General features: G+C 40.7%; 1 protein-coding gene across 1 annotated transcript in view; it reads left to right on the top strand.

Annotated features, from left to right (window-relative positions):
- LOC132833286 (WD repeat-containing protein on Y chromosome-like) overlaps positions 1-15,527 on the top strand; it is a 69,743-nt gene extending 54,216 nt beyond the window's left edge. Inside the window, exons 13-18 of the mRNA XM_060851450.1 lie at positions 11,065-11,171; positions 12,900-12,979; positions 13,066-13,123; positions 13,225-13,345; positions 13,532-13,591; positions 15,348-15,527. Of these exons, the coding sequence (XP_060707433.1) occupies positions 11,065-11,171; positions 12,900-12,979; positions 13,066-13,123; positions 13,225-13,345; positions 13,532-13,591; positions 15,348-15,527 (606 nt within the window). The remainder of the gene's footprint in view (positions 1-11,064; positions 11,172-12,899; positions 12,980-13,065; positions 13,124-13,224; positions 13,346-13,531; positions 13,592-15,347) is intronic.
- The last annotated feature ends 272 nt before the right edge of the window (positions 15,528-15,799 follow it).

Here is a 15,799-nt window from a genome sequence, read left to right as displayed (position 1 = left end):
CTCACAGGCCATGGTCAATTTTAGCTTCCTAAATGTTGCATATGCTTCTTCTTTCCTTTTGATTGAATTTACAACCTCTCTCATTATCCAAGAGTTTCTTACCTTGCCATCCTTATCCTTTTTCCTTACTGAAACATGCCAGTCTTGAACTCTCCCCAGCAGGTCTTTAAACAGTTGCACATATCAAATGTGGACTTGCCTGATAACAATTAACACTTCCTAGCTCCTACCTAATACTGATGTAATTTACCACCCCCACCTTCCCACAAGGTCCTGACATATCCTTGTTCATAACCATCTTAAAACATAAGGAGTTGTGATCACTGTTTCCAAAATGCTCTCCCACTGAAAGGTCAGTCACCTGGCCAGGCTCATTAGCCAATACAAGGTCTAGTATGGCCCCCTCCTCTAGTTGGACTATCCATATACAGTTTCAAGAAACCCTTTTGGATGCACTTAACAAATTCCACCCCGTCTAAGTCCCTTGCTCTAAGGGAGTTCCAGTCAATATTGGAGAAGTTAAACCCACTATGAGAATTCTATTTTTATTGTATCTTTCTATAATCTGCCGACATATTTGTTCTTCATGTTGGGCGGTCTATAGCATAATCCTATCAGAATAATTGCACCCATCTTATTTTTGAGCTGTACCCATATTGCCTCTGGATGAGCTCTTCAGCATGTCCTTTCTGAGTGAAGATGTAACATTCTCATTGATTAGTAATGCAACTCATCCAACCTTTTTTAACTTCCTCTCTATTTCATCTAAAACAATGAAACCTTGGAACATTGAGCAGCTAGTCCTGTCCCTGTCTCAGCCAAGTCTCTGTAATGGCTACACCATCATAGTCCCATGTACTGATCCAGGCTCTAACCTCATCTGCCTTACCTTTACTACTCCTTGCATTGAAATAAACACACTTCAGCCCATTAGTACCATCATGTTCATTTACCTGTTTCTGTCTGTCCTTCCTTTCTGACTTACTGATCGTAACATCTATCTTCCCCTCAAACCCTCCACTTGCTGACCTGTTGCTCTGATTCCCAGTCCCCTGCCACTGTAGTTTAAACCCTTCCCAGTCATACTAGTGAACCTCCCTGTGAGGATATTGGTTCCTCCTCAGTTTAGGTGCAACACTGCCCTTCTTGTACAGGTCAACCCTGCACCAGAAGAGCTCCCAATGATCCAAGAACCTGAAACCCTGCCCCCTGCACCAGTTCCTTAGCCACGCATTCATTTCTCCTATCTTTCTATTCCTTGCCTCGCTAACACTTAGTACTGGTAGTAATCCAGAGATTACTACCCTCGAAGTCTTGTTGTTTAGCTTCTTTTCTAATTTCCTGTACTCACTGTGCAGGACCTCATCCCTCTTTCTACCCATGTTATTGGTACCACTGTGCACCAGGACCTCTGGCTGCTCACCCTCCTCCTGAAGAATTTTGTGCAGCTGCTCAAAGACGTCCTTAACCTTGGCACCAGGGAGGCAACAAACCATCCTGGAGTTCAAACACAGCCACAGAAATGTCTGACTGTGTCCCTAACTAGCAAGTCTCTGACCACTATTGTCACTTGGATCTTGCTTGATGCTGCTTCACAGCAGATCTGGTTGTGGTGCCACCGGCCTGGCTGCTGCTGTTATACTCCCCTGAGAGGCTATTCCCCCTACAACAGTATGTTAGAGAGGGGAATAGCCACAGGAGACTCCTGCACTATCAACTTACCTCTCCTGGCAGCCACCCATCTACCTGACTGAAACTTTGGTGTGACCATTTCCCTGTCACTAGTGTCTATCACACTCTCTGCCTCTTGTATGCTCCTCAGTGCGTCCAACTGCTGCTCCAACTAAACAACGCAGTTTGTGAGGAGCTACAGCCGTTCATACTTCCTGCAGACATAGACTGCACCCTGATCTCCCACACCTGGCAGGACGACCATAGTCTTTTGAACTCTAATTTCTTTCCACAGATGCTGCCAGTCCTGCTGAGATGTTCCAGCAATTTCTGTTTTTGTTTAGATTTCCAGCATCCACAGTTCAGTTTTTTTGTGATGTGAGAAAAAACATGGAATCACTGCTTAAAAATATGGTGGAGGCAGGTACGTTTGGTGCGTTCAAGAGGGCATTGGGTGATTATTTAGATGGAAGTAGAACACAAGGGTATGGGGGCAAAAGCAAGAGATTGGCACTGGGTAATGAGAGTCTCTGGAGACATGATAGACTGAATGGCCTCCTTCTGCGTGCAGTAATGATTCTGTGATAAGGGATAGGCAATAAATGCTGACTCAGCCAGTGGTGCCAACATCCCAGGAAGCTTCAAAAGAAGACTGAAAATATTTACTTTAACTCAGCAAAAGCAAAACATAACCCAAAGGAAAGTTCCATTTGCTTCTAGGAACAAATAAGGACAATTTGCTTTTTGAGCAGCAACAAATTTACAGTGATTGAATGATACTTCACCCATTGCTTCTATTAGAGTCAGTTAAGTCTTGTCTGGCTTGTTGTGCCCAATGCTGCACTGCTCAGTCAAATTGAACGTGCTCGTCTTGCTCAATTCCTCATCTTCCTCCTCAGAAGATTGCTACTGATCTTCGAGCTCTTAAGAAACCATTATCCTCTTGTTGCTTGCTCCAGTTATGCACAGCGCAGCATGCGGCACATTCTATCTGGAGTGTACTGCAAGACTACCCCAGATCATTTAAGTGTCAGAGCCTCATGTTGAAGAGGCTTATCATCTGCTCCATGATAGCCCTTGTGGAAAAATGAACTGCATTGTATCTATGCTCAGCCTTGTTTGAAGAGACAGTCCTTGTCTGTTAGTAAGTTTCCTTGTAAGGCATTGGACCTTTGAAATGAAGCAGGAAAGTGAGAGCTATCAAGGATATAGTTAAAAATCACACAACACCAGGTTATAGTCCAACAGGTTTAATTGGAAGCACACTAGCTTTCAGAGCGCTGCTCCTTTATCAGGCTCCTTGATGACCTGATGAAGGAACGGCACTCCGAAAGCTAGTGTGCTTCCAATTAAACCTGTTGGACTATAATCTGGTGTTGTGTGATTTTTAACTTTGTACACCCCATTCCAACACCAGCGTCTCCAAGTCAAGGATATAAGCATCCAGGGTATCTGGCAGACTTCTAAAATGTGGTGCCAGTGGTGACAGATGACTTAAACTTTAGTGAAACAGAAAGATGTGCAAGTTATGTGGATTGGCCATGCAGAATTGCACATACTATTCACGGATGTGTAGGTTGGATGCAGTAGCCATGGGAAATGCAGGGTTACAGGGATAGGGTATATTATCCATAACATTGGTAACAGCCTTGATACATGTAACTGTCGGTAATGGATACCACAGTAATCGCCAGTGGCTCCTTAGAATCAGCCATTTGCATAGAAGTAAAGTATTGCTCTTACATTGACCATTGATAGGATGACCACCCTTCATGTAGCATGTTCTACTCCAGCATATGGCAAAGTCACAGGACATCAGCAGTTTGCAGTTGACAGCATACATGAGTCATCTAGAGGAAATGTGATTGAGAGCAGTGCACTCTGGGCATTCTGTACTTCCTCTGTGTTCTGAGGGGACCCTCAACTGCAACTTCTTCATGTGGGGGGGTGTTAGCTAGCAACTGGAAGTTGCTGCTGATCCGAGGTTGAGTGTCGAATTTGTTTCTCCTTATTATTTTTAGGTTTCATAGTATGGTGGCCACATACTACTGGTGGTTGGGCATGATTTCAATGAAAGTATTTGGGGAATTTCAGAAACAGAACAGGTTGTTAGTAGTGTGAGCAGTAAGCATTCACATCACACAGATATGCTTGTTTAAATTAATTCTCCAGACAATGCAACATGGATGACACTGACAAGGAAGGCCATGAATTATCTCAACATGGACCTTTGACATAGCAGATTGTATTCCAATATATGCAGTATGGATAATGTTGCAAATTACAGTAGGGGATTATACATGTTGTTTGATTACTGATACCTTGTACCTCCACCCCCACATAACCCAAGAAAGGCATCATTGCAAATAAGAGCATGTTGTCAAATACTTGGAGTTCAAAGTGAGATAAAATTGATTCCTTGCCCTTGTTAGTCTATGGGATCTTGGATTGTTTTTGTGAATTATGGACTGCAGGTAAGACTTTTTAAATCATGTATTGATGACTAGGGAAATGCTCAAGTTTGTTTGTGGCCAAGATGTGTATCCCACACAGTTAGACACTGCACGCAGGGTACCATGATTCTCGATGTCTTCAACCTGTACAGTGTAAGTGCCTGATTAATGCAATTGTCCCCCGAAGGGCCTCACATTGTTCACAAGTACAGCCTCCATGCTCAGACAGACAAAACTGCTCCACCTAATTTAGGTGTGATGGAAACCATTTTCCATTTTCATCTCTTTCAGTTACATCTTCACCATCAAACCAGGATGCTTGTGACCATCAATGTCCTTCCCACAGTAACCATGTCCTCTCATGCACCTTTGTCTTTCATCCCTATATTTTGATTTGGCCCCTTTCATAATTATTGTCCCCTCTGCATCCCAGCATGTTGCTTCCAATCCTCACAATTGATTTCCCCAGCTTCCCTGCTGCAGTATTGGCCCCTGATAACTTTTGACTTTCATTGAGAAGATTTCAGGACAGATCATGGCTCGCTCTGCTGACTGACGTAGACAGAGAATCCTGTTTGGTAAGTGACTGGATCGTTGTATGATCTCTGTGCAGCTCCCCGACTGACTAATTGCAAATTCCTGGACATGTTGTACTGGACCTGCACAATGAATTGTGATCCACTTTCTGTACTCAGTGATATGGAACTCCTGACCCTGTCTACCTAAGTGGTTGACTTAGCATCCAAGCCCCTGATTGATGTCAGATGCTATCCTTGATTTACTGTGCTTAGTTCCTGACTGAATGCCATCACCTTCGACCTGATCCGTGACCACTCCCATTAGACTTTGTAACATAGCAGATAGTATGTTTTCCGTGTACACTGCTGGCACATGTAATACAGCAGCATGTCCAACCCCTTGACTGATCACTGTTGACAACCATGATAGGCTGCTTGGCTTTATGTCTACACTGAACAAGACAGGACAGAAGTACTGTGAGCATTTAAGTTCTGAATGACATAGCAAAATGCTAAAAGGTAAGGCACGGCACAGATGCGGTGGGCATCCAAGTAGGTGCAAAGTGATTGAGCACTAAGCAAGTAAGTGAGGAGCTTTGAGATGCACCTTGTTCCAATCCATGAAATGGGTGCTTCTTCTTGCATCGAAGTGGCCTGACATCAACGTTACAATGAAAGGTGCCAGTGCACTCCGAAGTGCCACATTGAAGTGGATAACAACAAATAGGTTGGAGATATGCAATAATGATGCAGTGAAACTGATTTTTATCTGAAGCTAACCTCTGTGGACAGGGGGATAAAGGCGGTTGCTGCTCATAGAATGCAACCAGAAATGTTGGTGACTTGTGCAAAATGGAGGCTTGGAGGATCAAGTAGCAAGCTGGGGTTACCCACCCTGACTTTCACGTTGGGAATTATTGCTATCTATTTTCTATCTGGCATGTTGGGGATAAGAAATTGCATTATCAACAAGGTGGGATTATGCATTAATGACATGCAAATACATGCAAATAGACGATTGTCATTCCTTAGGAAGATCCTCATTTTGCTGTTCAAATGTAGTTGCAGAATATGACTTTTTTTTTCTCAACATCAAAATCCTACTTTGTTTGTTTCGGACATATGATGTGCCATTGTCCATGTCATTCATGGCTGAAAAGAATCCGTTCATACTAATATTTCAGGAAGCACTGTGAATTTATTTGTAAAATTTTTTTTGACACAATCATGAGGAGAGTCCTTCACACACACTGGTCCAGCTCCCTCAAGAGCCAGCCGTCAGAGTGAACAGAACCCCAACACTCCTGTTTATTTTTTAAAATTTAATTTGCCCCCTAACTGCGGTCGTGCTTATTTTGTCCCCAGCACCCATGTTGTGTGTGTGAGACACAGTGAAAGGCACAAGGTGCAGAAATCTTTATTCTGTTTCCACCACCAGGAAGAAAGGAAACACCCGAGGGCAATGCTGCAGGATCAAACAGTGAAGGGGAGGGCAGGAATTAAATCAAAATAGAGTTGGAGGGGGAAAAGCACTGTGAGTTTATGCTGTTGTAGACCCATTTATTACCCATTCAATGTCATAGAAACTAATTATTTGGTCATTATCACATCGCCTGCATTCAGATTTACTGGTAGATTTTCTACATGACAACTGTGACTACACTTCAAGAGTACATTAAAGCATTTGAGCTATATAAATGCAAGCCCTTTTTCTTTAAATTTCAGTGTATAGTATTTTAGATTTATTAGCAAATTTTCATCTGCCATTATTCTTTCTACTTGGGTATTTTATCCCAAACTGTAATTTCCAAGTTGTCTTCCTTTCCTCTCCCAGTTTGGTACCACAGGACTGTTTGACTAGTTTTTGCATCAAGCTTCTGAATTCAAGTAATTTAGTTCAACTAGAAACTGATGATTTTAATGCTGAAGCCTAAAGTGCCCCCATTATTGTTTCCCCACGTCCTATACCCCCACCCCAACAGTAACAGATTCTCAGATGAGCATTAGTGGTTCTCTACTCTTCAGTTAATTTATTTGTAATTAATAGAATTTACTGTGCCTTCCCACTCACTTTTTAGAAATCCAGGTATATCATTCTTGTAAAATTTTCAGTAGTTCCCTTGTGTTATTATTATGTTAGTGTTTAATTTATAAGTTAATTTATAATACAATTTTTAACAAAAATCTGAAGCAGGAACAGTTTATGCCTTTGCAGATACACAATCGGATCCAGTCTGATCCCCAAGCTCCTCCGTCCCAGATCACCTGACCTGTTCTCTTACAGGGGCAGTGTGCACAATGAGTGGCATGATGACTCAGTGGATAGCACTGCTGCCTTGCAGCACCAGGGTCCCAGGTTCAATTCCAGCCTCGGGTGACTGTCTGTGGAGTTTGAATGTCACAGGCACATTCTCCCCGTGTCTGCGTGGGTTGCCTCCAGGTGTTCCGGTTTCCTCCTACATTCCAAAGAAGTGCAGGTCAGGTGAATTGGCCATGGCAAATTGCCTATAGCGGTAGGTGCATTAGTCAGAGGGTAGTGGCTCTGGTTGAGTTACTCATCAGAGGATCGGTGTGGACTGGTTGGGCTGAAGGGCCTGTTTCCACACTGTAGGGAATCTAATCTAATCACACCCAACTGTATACAAAACAACCTTCCCCCTTTATTTCAAAAACTCTCCTTAATAAAGAACTGTAAATATTATACAGGCATCTGGACCAACATAGTCAGAAATATTCACAAAAGCATGGAAAACATGGGAGAATGACTATTTCCCCCATTAAACCATCAATCCTGTAATCTACATTGACATGTTTAGTCTCACAGTGGATGTTGGTTTCAGGAAGACTGTCTCCTAGTCTCAGGACCCAGTGCTGGTGTAGTCTCACAGACTTCAGGAAGGCTCCTACCGTTCGGCTGATACATCTCTCTTTGGCCTTCATTATCTTGTGATGCAGCTGTTGTCTTTTCCCTGGCTATGACCCACCCTGGCCACACATGGCTCAGTTGGCACCATCTGGATATCATCTGGACCACCTCTGACTTTTGAGGAACTTCTTCCTGTGAGTGAGATGCAGTGACCAGCTGGTGGTGTGTCTCCTCAGACCAGCCCATCCCTGGTTTACATCCTATATGACCATTTGTGGTGGCCTTTTGAGGCACCAGCACTGTTGGAATCTGTTTTTCCCGAGATGTATAATTTCTGAGCTGATCTCTCCTGTTTAGAATATCCTTGATTTTGGGGAGCCTGCCCTTCTGACGATCTGTTCTTCTTGATTTCGCTCTACAATTTGTCTGGTCTCATATGGCCACAGCAAGTCAAATATGGTTCTCATTAAGGACACCAGCGAGTACTGGATCATATGTGGTGTGTTATGGTACATACTGAGGAGCTTGTTGATTCGCCATCCTAGTAAACCTTCTCCTTGTGAAGCTTCAAGACTTGTTTATACAAATTTCTTCATTTGGCTGTTAGTTGCCAAGTGATATGGAGCCAATCCCACCTGTCTGACTCTGTGGTATTTCATTTCTACAAGCTGTGGACCACTGTCACTCTATATCTTTAGGGATTCCTGAACTTGGCAAGTATTTCATCAAGTTGGCCTATCGTTGCTTCCTCTGATACTGACTTCATAACCGTCACCTCGGGCCACTTGGAGTGGGCATCCATGACCACCGGTGACATCGGTTCTACTACTGATCCCATGAAATCGACGTGAATCCACTATCATGATGATGGAGGCCATTTCCACATTTGAATAGATGGCAATGGCAGCACCTTCCTTAATAAAATGCAAGGTTTGCATGATCCGGCTTTCTCCTCAATCTGGGTGTTCACATTTGGCCACCAAAAGTAACTCCTGGCTATTTATTTCATTTTTACCTCATTAGGGTGCCTTGGTGCACTTATTACAGCACCTTTCCTCTTAATGGGAGATGAATAACAACTCTTACTCCCTACTTTAAACACTCATCCAATGTGGAAAACTCCCAAACCCTGAACAGGTCAGGATAGGATTCTGGGCAGTTACAGTGACTGGTCCTCCGCTCATGACCACGTTCACCAGCTCAAAACCAGTTCTATCTGGGTAGAGTTTTGCTCCTGACTTGCGTTTCTGGGAAAAGTACATAATTTTCAGGTTGCAGTCAGGAACATGTGTATCTCCTAGTGGTGGCAGATTAGACAAGGCATCTGCATTGCTGTCATCTGCACGTCAGTATCTGATTTCACCTGAGTCGGCTGATAGAGCCAGTGTCCATCTTCCCAGGTGTGCTGCTACTATTGATGGTATCCCCGATGGAACTCCCTGAAGAGTTCTGCGGAAGGGTCACTGGACCCAAAGCGTTAACTCTGATTTGCCAAACCTGCTGGATTTTTCCAGCAATTTCCGTTTTTGTTTCTGATATTCAGCATCCACAGTTCATTCACATTTTCATTCTGTACAAACTTGAACCAGCAGCAGTTTATTATATGCCTTTGCAGCTAATCTGTTGGACAGACCTCCCCTCTCCTGATTACCCCTCCCACTATGTTAAAGTGACAGCACAACTACAAACGTAGCAGTTATCACTTTCTCAAAGATACTTGGTCATGTAGAATTCTTCTATTCAGGATCTATGTTTATAACTGTTTATTAATTTATTATCAAATTTTCTTATGATAACCAATTTTGTTTTGCCATATAAACCATGGTGTAGCTGTTTCTGTTCATCCCTCTTTTTGAACCTATCTACCAATTTAGTCTTTTTCCAATCTGTTGTACCTTGCCAGTATCTGAAAACTCCCTTACAATGATTGTGAGTGGTTCCATATTTCACTCGGTATTGTGGATAAAACCACAAACCCCTGGAAATTTTTAGTTTGCGTTCTTTGAGTTTATACAAAATTGACATTTAATTTTTATTAAAGTAGATGAGTTGTTTCCACTTAGATAGTGTGTGTTACACAGAATACCTTCCCTTATTTTACTGCAAGAAGTAATTGATCAGAAGATTAGTTATCTTGTGTTTGTCCTCAGTTTTAAGTTCATTTTACATCTTTTTTGAATTTCATTTCTTTGATCTCTCGCTCACTGCTGGAGGACTGATTGCAATTTTTGACATTGTACAACTGCTTTTTTCTCATTGTTTTTGGCCATTTTTAAAATGTGTTAATGTATTTTCTTATAATCATCCCAGTGAATTTCTTAAAGGTAATTTTTCCACTTTATTTCTCTTTTAATTTGTTTGTCAATCCAAATAGGATCACATTGGCTTGTTTACTCTGATTGATTTTGGGAATCCTGTTTAGTATTTGACTCAGTTGATAATTACACACAATCTACAGTTCACAACCCATTGTAAGCAGATTTAGACATTTTACATTTGTTGACTGTTAGCTACGGCTATCAACTAACTAAGCCATGCTCTGATTGGAGAAATGCAACTAACTTAGTGGATGACCGGCTTACTATTATTATGTGACTGTTTCCTCAGCTGTAAGTGCCATTATGTGCAGTCTGTGTTTACTATTAAACAGATCATTTGAAACAGCTACTTTTCTACTTTAACTTACTGCTATAACTCCCCACCATCTTAGTGTGGGGCAGCAAGGTGGCTCAGTGGTTAGCACTGCTGCGTCATAGTGCCAGGGACTCGGGTTTCATTTCAGCCTTGGGCTACTGTCTGTATGGAGTTTGCACATTCTCCCCGTGTCTGCGTGGGTTTCCTTCGGGTGCTCCAGTTTCCTCCCACTATCCAAGGACGTGCAGGTTAGGTGAATTGGCCATGCTAAATTGCCCATAGTGTTAGGTGCATTAGTCAGAGGTGAATGTCGGGTTGGGGAATGGGTCTGGGTGGGTTACTCTTTGGAGGGTTGGTGTGGACTTGCTGGGCTGAAGGGCCACTTTCCATCTGTAGGGAATCTAAACTTGTTGCATCCCTAAGTTGTGGAAAAAGCTTTCTTTATATGCATTAGCATTTAATGTACATTAAAGGCACTATATATTAGGTAAAGGCCATGTTGAATGCAAATGTTTACTTATTGTACCAGCTAATAAATAATGGGACAGTGAGGAAATCAGCTTAAAGGCCATAATCTTTGGGACCAGACTTACTTTGCTTTATTAAATGTTTCCTTGTTGGCAAAACAACAGAAAAGAACTTTGTAATATAACTACCATGTAACATAGCTGAAAATGTGTTGCTGGAAAAGCGCAGCAGGTCAGGCAGCATCCAAGGAACAGGAGATTTGACGTTTCGGGCATAAGCCCTTCTTCAGGAATATCTCCAGCATCTGCAGACCTCACTTTCTCCTACCATGTAACATACATTTATTTTGTAAATTACTTCTATTGCATAGCGAACAGATTGACCAGTGTTTAACGAAGGCCAAAGTACTTCCTAAGTTCCTATGACTTAAATGTTCCTTTTTTTATTCAATAAGGATATTAAAGTGTGGGATCTGGACACTGGCCACCTTGTCTTTGAATTAACCAGAGCTCATGGAGATGCTGCTATAACGTGTATGACCTTTGACATTGATGAAAGAAGGTGTGTATGATGGATCTAAATATTACTTGGCTTGCTTGTAATGATTTTGGCTATAATGCAGTTACATTTGTAAGAAAAATATTGATTCACTTATAAAAGAATTGAATTGAGTAACACTTTAACTATGATGAGCTTTCAGAGATATATTTTTCCATGAAGGATAAAGGGAGCCAGTAAAAACATTTTAAGGTGAATACAAGAACAGCAAGACTTGTATAAATGTGCACAATACATTGAAAGTGGCAGAGCAAGCTTAAAATAAAGCATTTAAAAGATATACCAGCTTCTGAGCTTTATAAATTGTGGCATAGATCCAAATTTTCTTCATGTCAGAGAGCCTATGTGAAGCGGCAGGAATAGCCTAAAAATTGCAAGACTCAACTAGGTCACAACACTTTCCATTTCTGTTACTGTGGAAGTAGAGTTAGCTTGAGCTTCATCCATACATGGTTTCCAAAGGTAGCTGCCTATGTAAGTGATTAGCTGACTTATTTAAATCCCATTTTGGTTACTTACTGCTTGGAACTCTGCGTGCACCAGGTGGAACAGCTCAGAATATGTCTTTTTTAAAAATTTGTTCATTTTTGTGGGATGTGGCCATTGCTGGGTGGTCAGCTTTTATTGCCCATCCCTAGTTGCGCTTGAGAGCTGTCTTCTTGATTCTCTGCAGTCCCACAATGCCATTAGGGAGGAAATTCCAGGATTTTGACCCAGTGACAATGAAGGAACTGTACTATATTTCCAAGTCAGGATGGTGAGTGGCTTGGAGGGGATCTTGATGGTGGTGGTGTTCCCATATAGTTGCTGCTCTTGTCCTTCTAGATGAAAGTGGTCGTGGGTTTAGAAGGTGCTGTCCAAGGATCTTTTGTGAATTTGTGCTGTGCGTCTTGTAGATAGTACACACAGTTGTTACTGAGTGTCGCTGGTGGATGCAGAGCCGATCAAATGGGTTGCTTTGTCTTGCAGGGTATCAAGCTTGTTGCTGGGGCTGCACTGTGGGGAGTATTTCATCACGCTCCTGACTTGTGCCTTGTAGATGATGGACAGGCTTTGGGGAGTCAGGAGTTGAGTTGCTCGCCACAGTATTCCTACCCTCTGGCTTGTTTTTGCAGCTATTGCATTTAAGTAGTGAGTCCTGTTGAGTTTCTGATTAATGATAACTCCCAGGATGTTGATAGTGGGGGATTCAGTGATGGTAACACCACTGAATGTCAAGGGGTGGTGGTGGTTAGATTTCGCTTTTTGGTGATGGTCATATCCTGGCATTTATATGATGCAAATGTTACTTTGTGTATTCTAAGTACATTCCTTTTGCATTGCCAGGGTGCCCCTTTGGAGATCTGGGGTACTTCTTGGGGTGTGGTACCAAGACACCTTGGGGTAACGAAAATAAGTTGTTACTGAAACAACGCAAACATTACCTTAACCAATATAACGACAATTTAAATAGTTTAGATATGCTTGTTCTCTAACATTTTAAATGTTGTTAAATAAAAAAAATTCTATCAACAAAAATAAATGGTTATTAAAACAAGTGAATACTGCCATCAATATTCAAAATATACGACTTATTTGCGATGGCTAAGCATCCTCGGTGGTTAAAGGGCAGAGGTTAATTGGTGGCGGCGAATAGTTCCATCCTGAAATTAACTCATAAAATTGAACCAAATGATGTATTTGAATTGTCGTTAACATACTTTAGTAGTCACACAACTGTTTTGTTTCTAGGCTGATCACGGGTGGCAGAGATGGATGTGTGAAGAAATGGGACTATCAAAATGGGAAATGTATACAGACCCTGAGACAAGGTAAAGCGCCTAATCAATACTGTAATTGTTTGTCTAGTTTTATGCAATAGGAAACCGTTAACTGTTTTAATAATCTGACATTCCAGCTGGAGAAAAAACTGAAGAAATCAGTGACTGTATTTATGCTGAAATATACAAAAATAGGTAAGTGCTTGATAAATCCTAAACTCTGTTTGAGAAAGTGTAGTAAGCTTTCTGTTCCTAATGAGGATGTTTCTTCTTGTCTGTTTCTGATTTTTTCAAAGCTTTATCATCTCGGTTGGCTGGGACAAAAGGATCAATGTTTATTCGGTACGTGCAAACAAGAACATGGAGTCCTTTATGTCACAGAGAAGGTTGACTAAACCCATTGAGACCATGCTGGCAGTAATGTAATAGTGCTCTTCTCTCAATGTGTATATATATTTGTGCAGTCAAGTTATAAGAAAAATAAAGTGCATGATCAAATGAAAAGACGACTGCAGGAGATTTGATGTGGGCTTGATCATGACTCCTGCTCACAAAGTTATTTGAACTATCTATTTTCTGACCTCGTTGATGCTTTCTTTACAGGACATTCAGGATGACCTAAATGATACTCAGTATCCATCACACCTTTGGGCAGATGATGCAGTAAGAACTGGCTGAGCACCATCATAGTGTTATGAGTTTCATTTATTGTGTCTTCCATCCGAGCATCAGTAAAATATTTTGCAGTATTAACTGGATTTTTACAGAGATGCAAATTGCTGTAACCAAATAAACACATTTAACTTGAGTTTTGATCCTAAATTTACAAAGGAAAATAACATTTTGATACACAGCACACCATTGAATATAATAATTGATTATAATAAGAATAAGTTTGTTGAATTACTGTAAATTGGCCATACCCTAGAGGAATATAAGGCTGCTGTCTCATTAGATAGAGACAACTGATGGTGATTTAACCTGAGGATTAAGATGTTGACAAGGAGAGATCTTCATGGGGACCTCAGCCAGTGCAGGAATTGAACCCACCCTTTTGGTGTCACTGTGTATCAGGAACTATCTGTCCAGCCAACTGAACTAACCAACCCCCACTCTGTTAAATACTACACTGATATAAAATTAGAAAACTCTGATATTCCATGAGAACAATCAGATTACAATTATGATTCTGTTAAAATATTGACAGCACACAAGTCACACTTTAATTTTTTGATGAAAATAACTTAGTTACCCAATTACATTTGTGTTTTATTTCAGTGCAAACTGAATTCTTCAGATTTAAAGAAAGATGAAACCATATCAGACAATGAACACTTGTCCAGTAATAAAGGCAAAAGGATGGATTAGATTTTAGAATATTGTAGGATAATTTTCTCATTTAGGTTCTTCTTGCTGGGATATCCCCTTCATCATGCATTTGAAGAATGTTCTTAAACTCACTCAAAATGAAATGAAAAACATTCGGTTTTGTTGACAGGTTGATAAGCCTGTTAGTGAATCACTTGCCACAGAAAATATGAGGACTGCCCTTGTCTGGTCACAAAAGGATAAAGATATCTTGGGGAGTCAGTTGTTAATCAAGGAATCGTGAAATAGAGACCAGAAGTTCAGAGCTGGGAGCTAAAGGGGCAGCAGTCAACAAATGCAGTTAGAAATGGTCTGAAAGGAAAATAGCAACAAAGCAGAGTGTTTAAAACTACACAAAAGTCTAGTTGCATGTCTTATTATTTTTCTACATATTGTTTAGATAGAACTGTAAATGATTTAGGTCACAAGCATTTGTCTTGACTGTTCTCTGAAATTATTTTTCATGTTATGACACATCTCCACGACAGGTAGGACTTAAACCCTGACCACCTTCTCTGAATGTGTACACCCTGTTTGAAATATCATAGCTTGATAATTCTCATCTTGTTTCTGTGTTTTTGAGTCTAATTTTGATTGGACTGTAGAAGGTCAAGTGTGAAAAATAATATGCAATACAAATTGCAAGAAGGTTGCTCCTAAGATTCTTGGACACTTAAGAAGGAACCAATACCCATTTAATTTTCTGAGAAAGTAAAGTCGAACAAATATTGAGTTCATTGCAACAAATATATCAGGGATATCTGAGATATCATATTAAGACATCTAAATGAGCTTTGACTAGCACACCAAACAAAATAGTTACAGTATTTGCCAGCTGGTGATATGTCCATTTATAGGAGGAGTTAATGCAGAAGCCATGGTAAATTATCCTGTAATGAATATGGAAAATAGTTTATAAATTGCTGACACATTTGTCAAAAGGATAATTGACAACTCAGCTTTAATGAAATGGATTTTAATTTAACTATTAAAGTTTTCAACCTATAAGAGTATTTGAAATTATTTTAATTTTTTCATTCTTTAAAAATAGATGCAGAAAAATGGCCACAAGGATGATATTTTGTCTGTTGTCCTGTGTGCTCCAAATCTGCTGGCTACTTCAAGTTATGATGGTGCAATTATTATCTGGAACTTCACATCCGGTCTCATCTTCTGTCATCTTCATTCTCCATTCAGTGCAGTGCCTCAGGAATTGTCAGGTGGTGTTTGAATTTTTTTAGTTTGTATTTCATGTTTCAATTTCTCATTTGCTTTAAAGTTGCATACTTTCCTTTGTTTAGACAGTCAAAAGGCTTATTAATCCATTGGAGGAGCTGAACACAACTCCCTGAATATTATGTTTGGGAAAGTGAAAATATTTCCATCTCAAACTAATCAGCAATGTAAAGGTGTGAAGCATATACATTTTCAGCAGAAAGCAAAGCCGGAAATAGATTCTTAATATGGAAGAGAATATACGAAGGTCGTATTGTGTGTAAAATG

The sequence above is a fragment of the Hemiscyllium ocellatum genome, chromosome 36 (assembly GCF_020745735.1).
Source record: "Hemiscyllium ocellatum isolate sHemOce1 chromosome 36, sHemOce1.pat.X.cur, whole genome shotgun sequence".
Classification (NCBI taxonomy): Eukaryota; Metazoa; Chordata; class Chondrichthyes; order Orectolobiformes; family Hemiscylliidae; genus Hemiscyllium; species Hemiscyllium ocellatum.
This window is presented reverse-complemented; position numbering and strand designations above follow the sequence as displayed.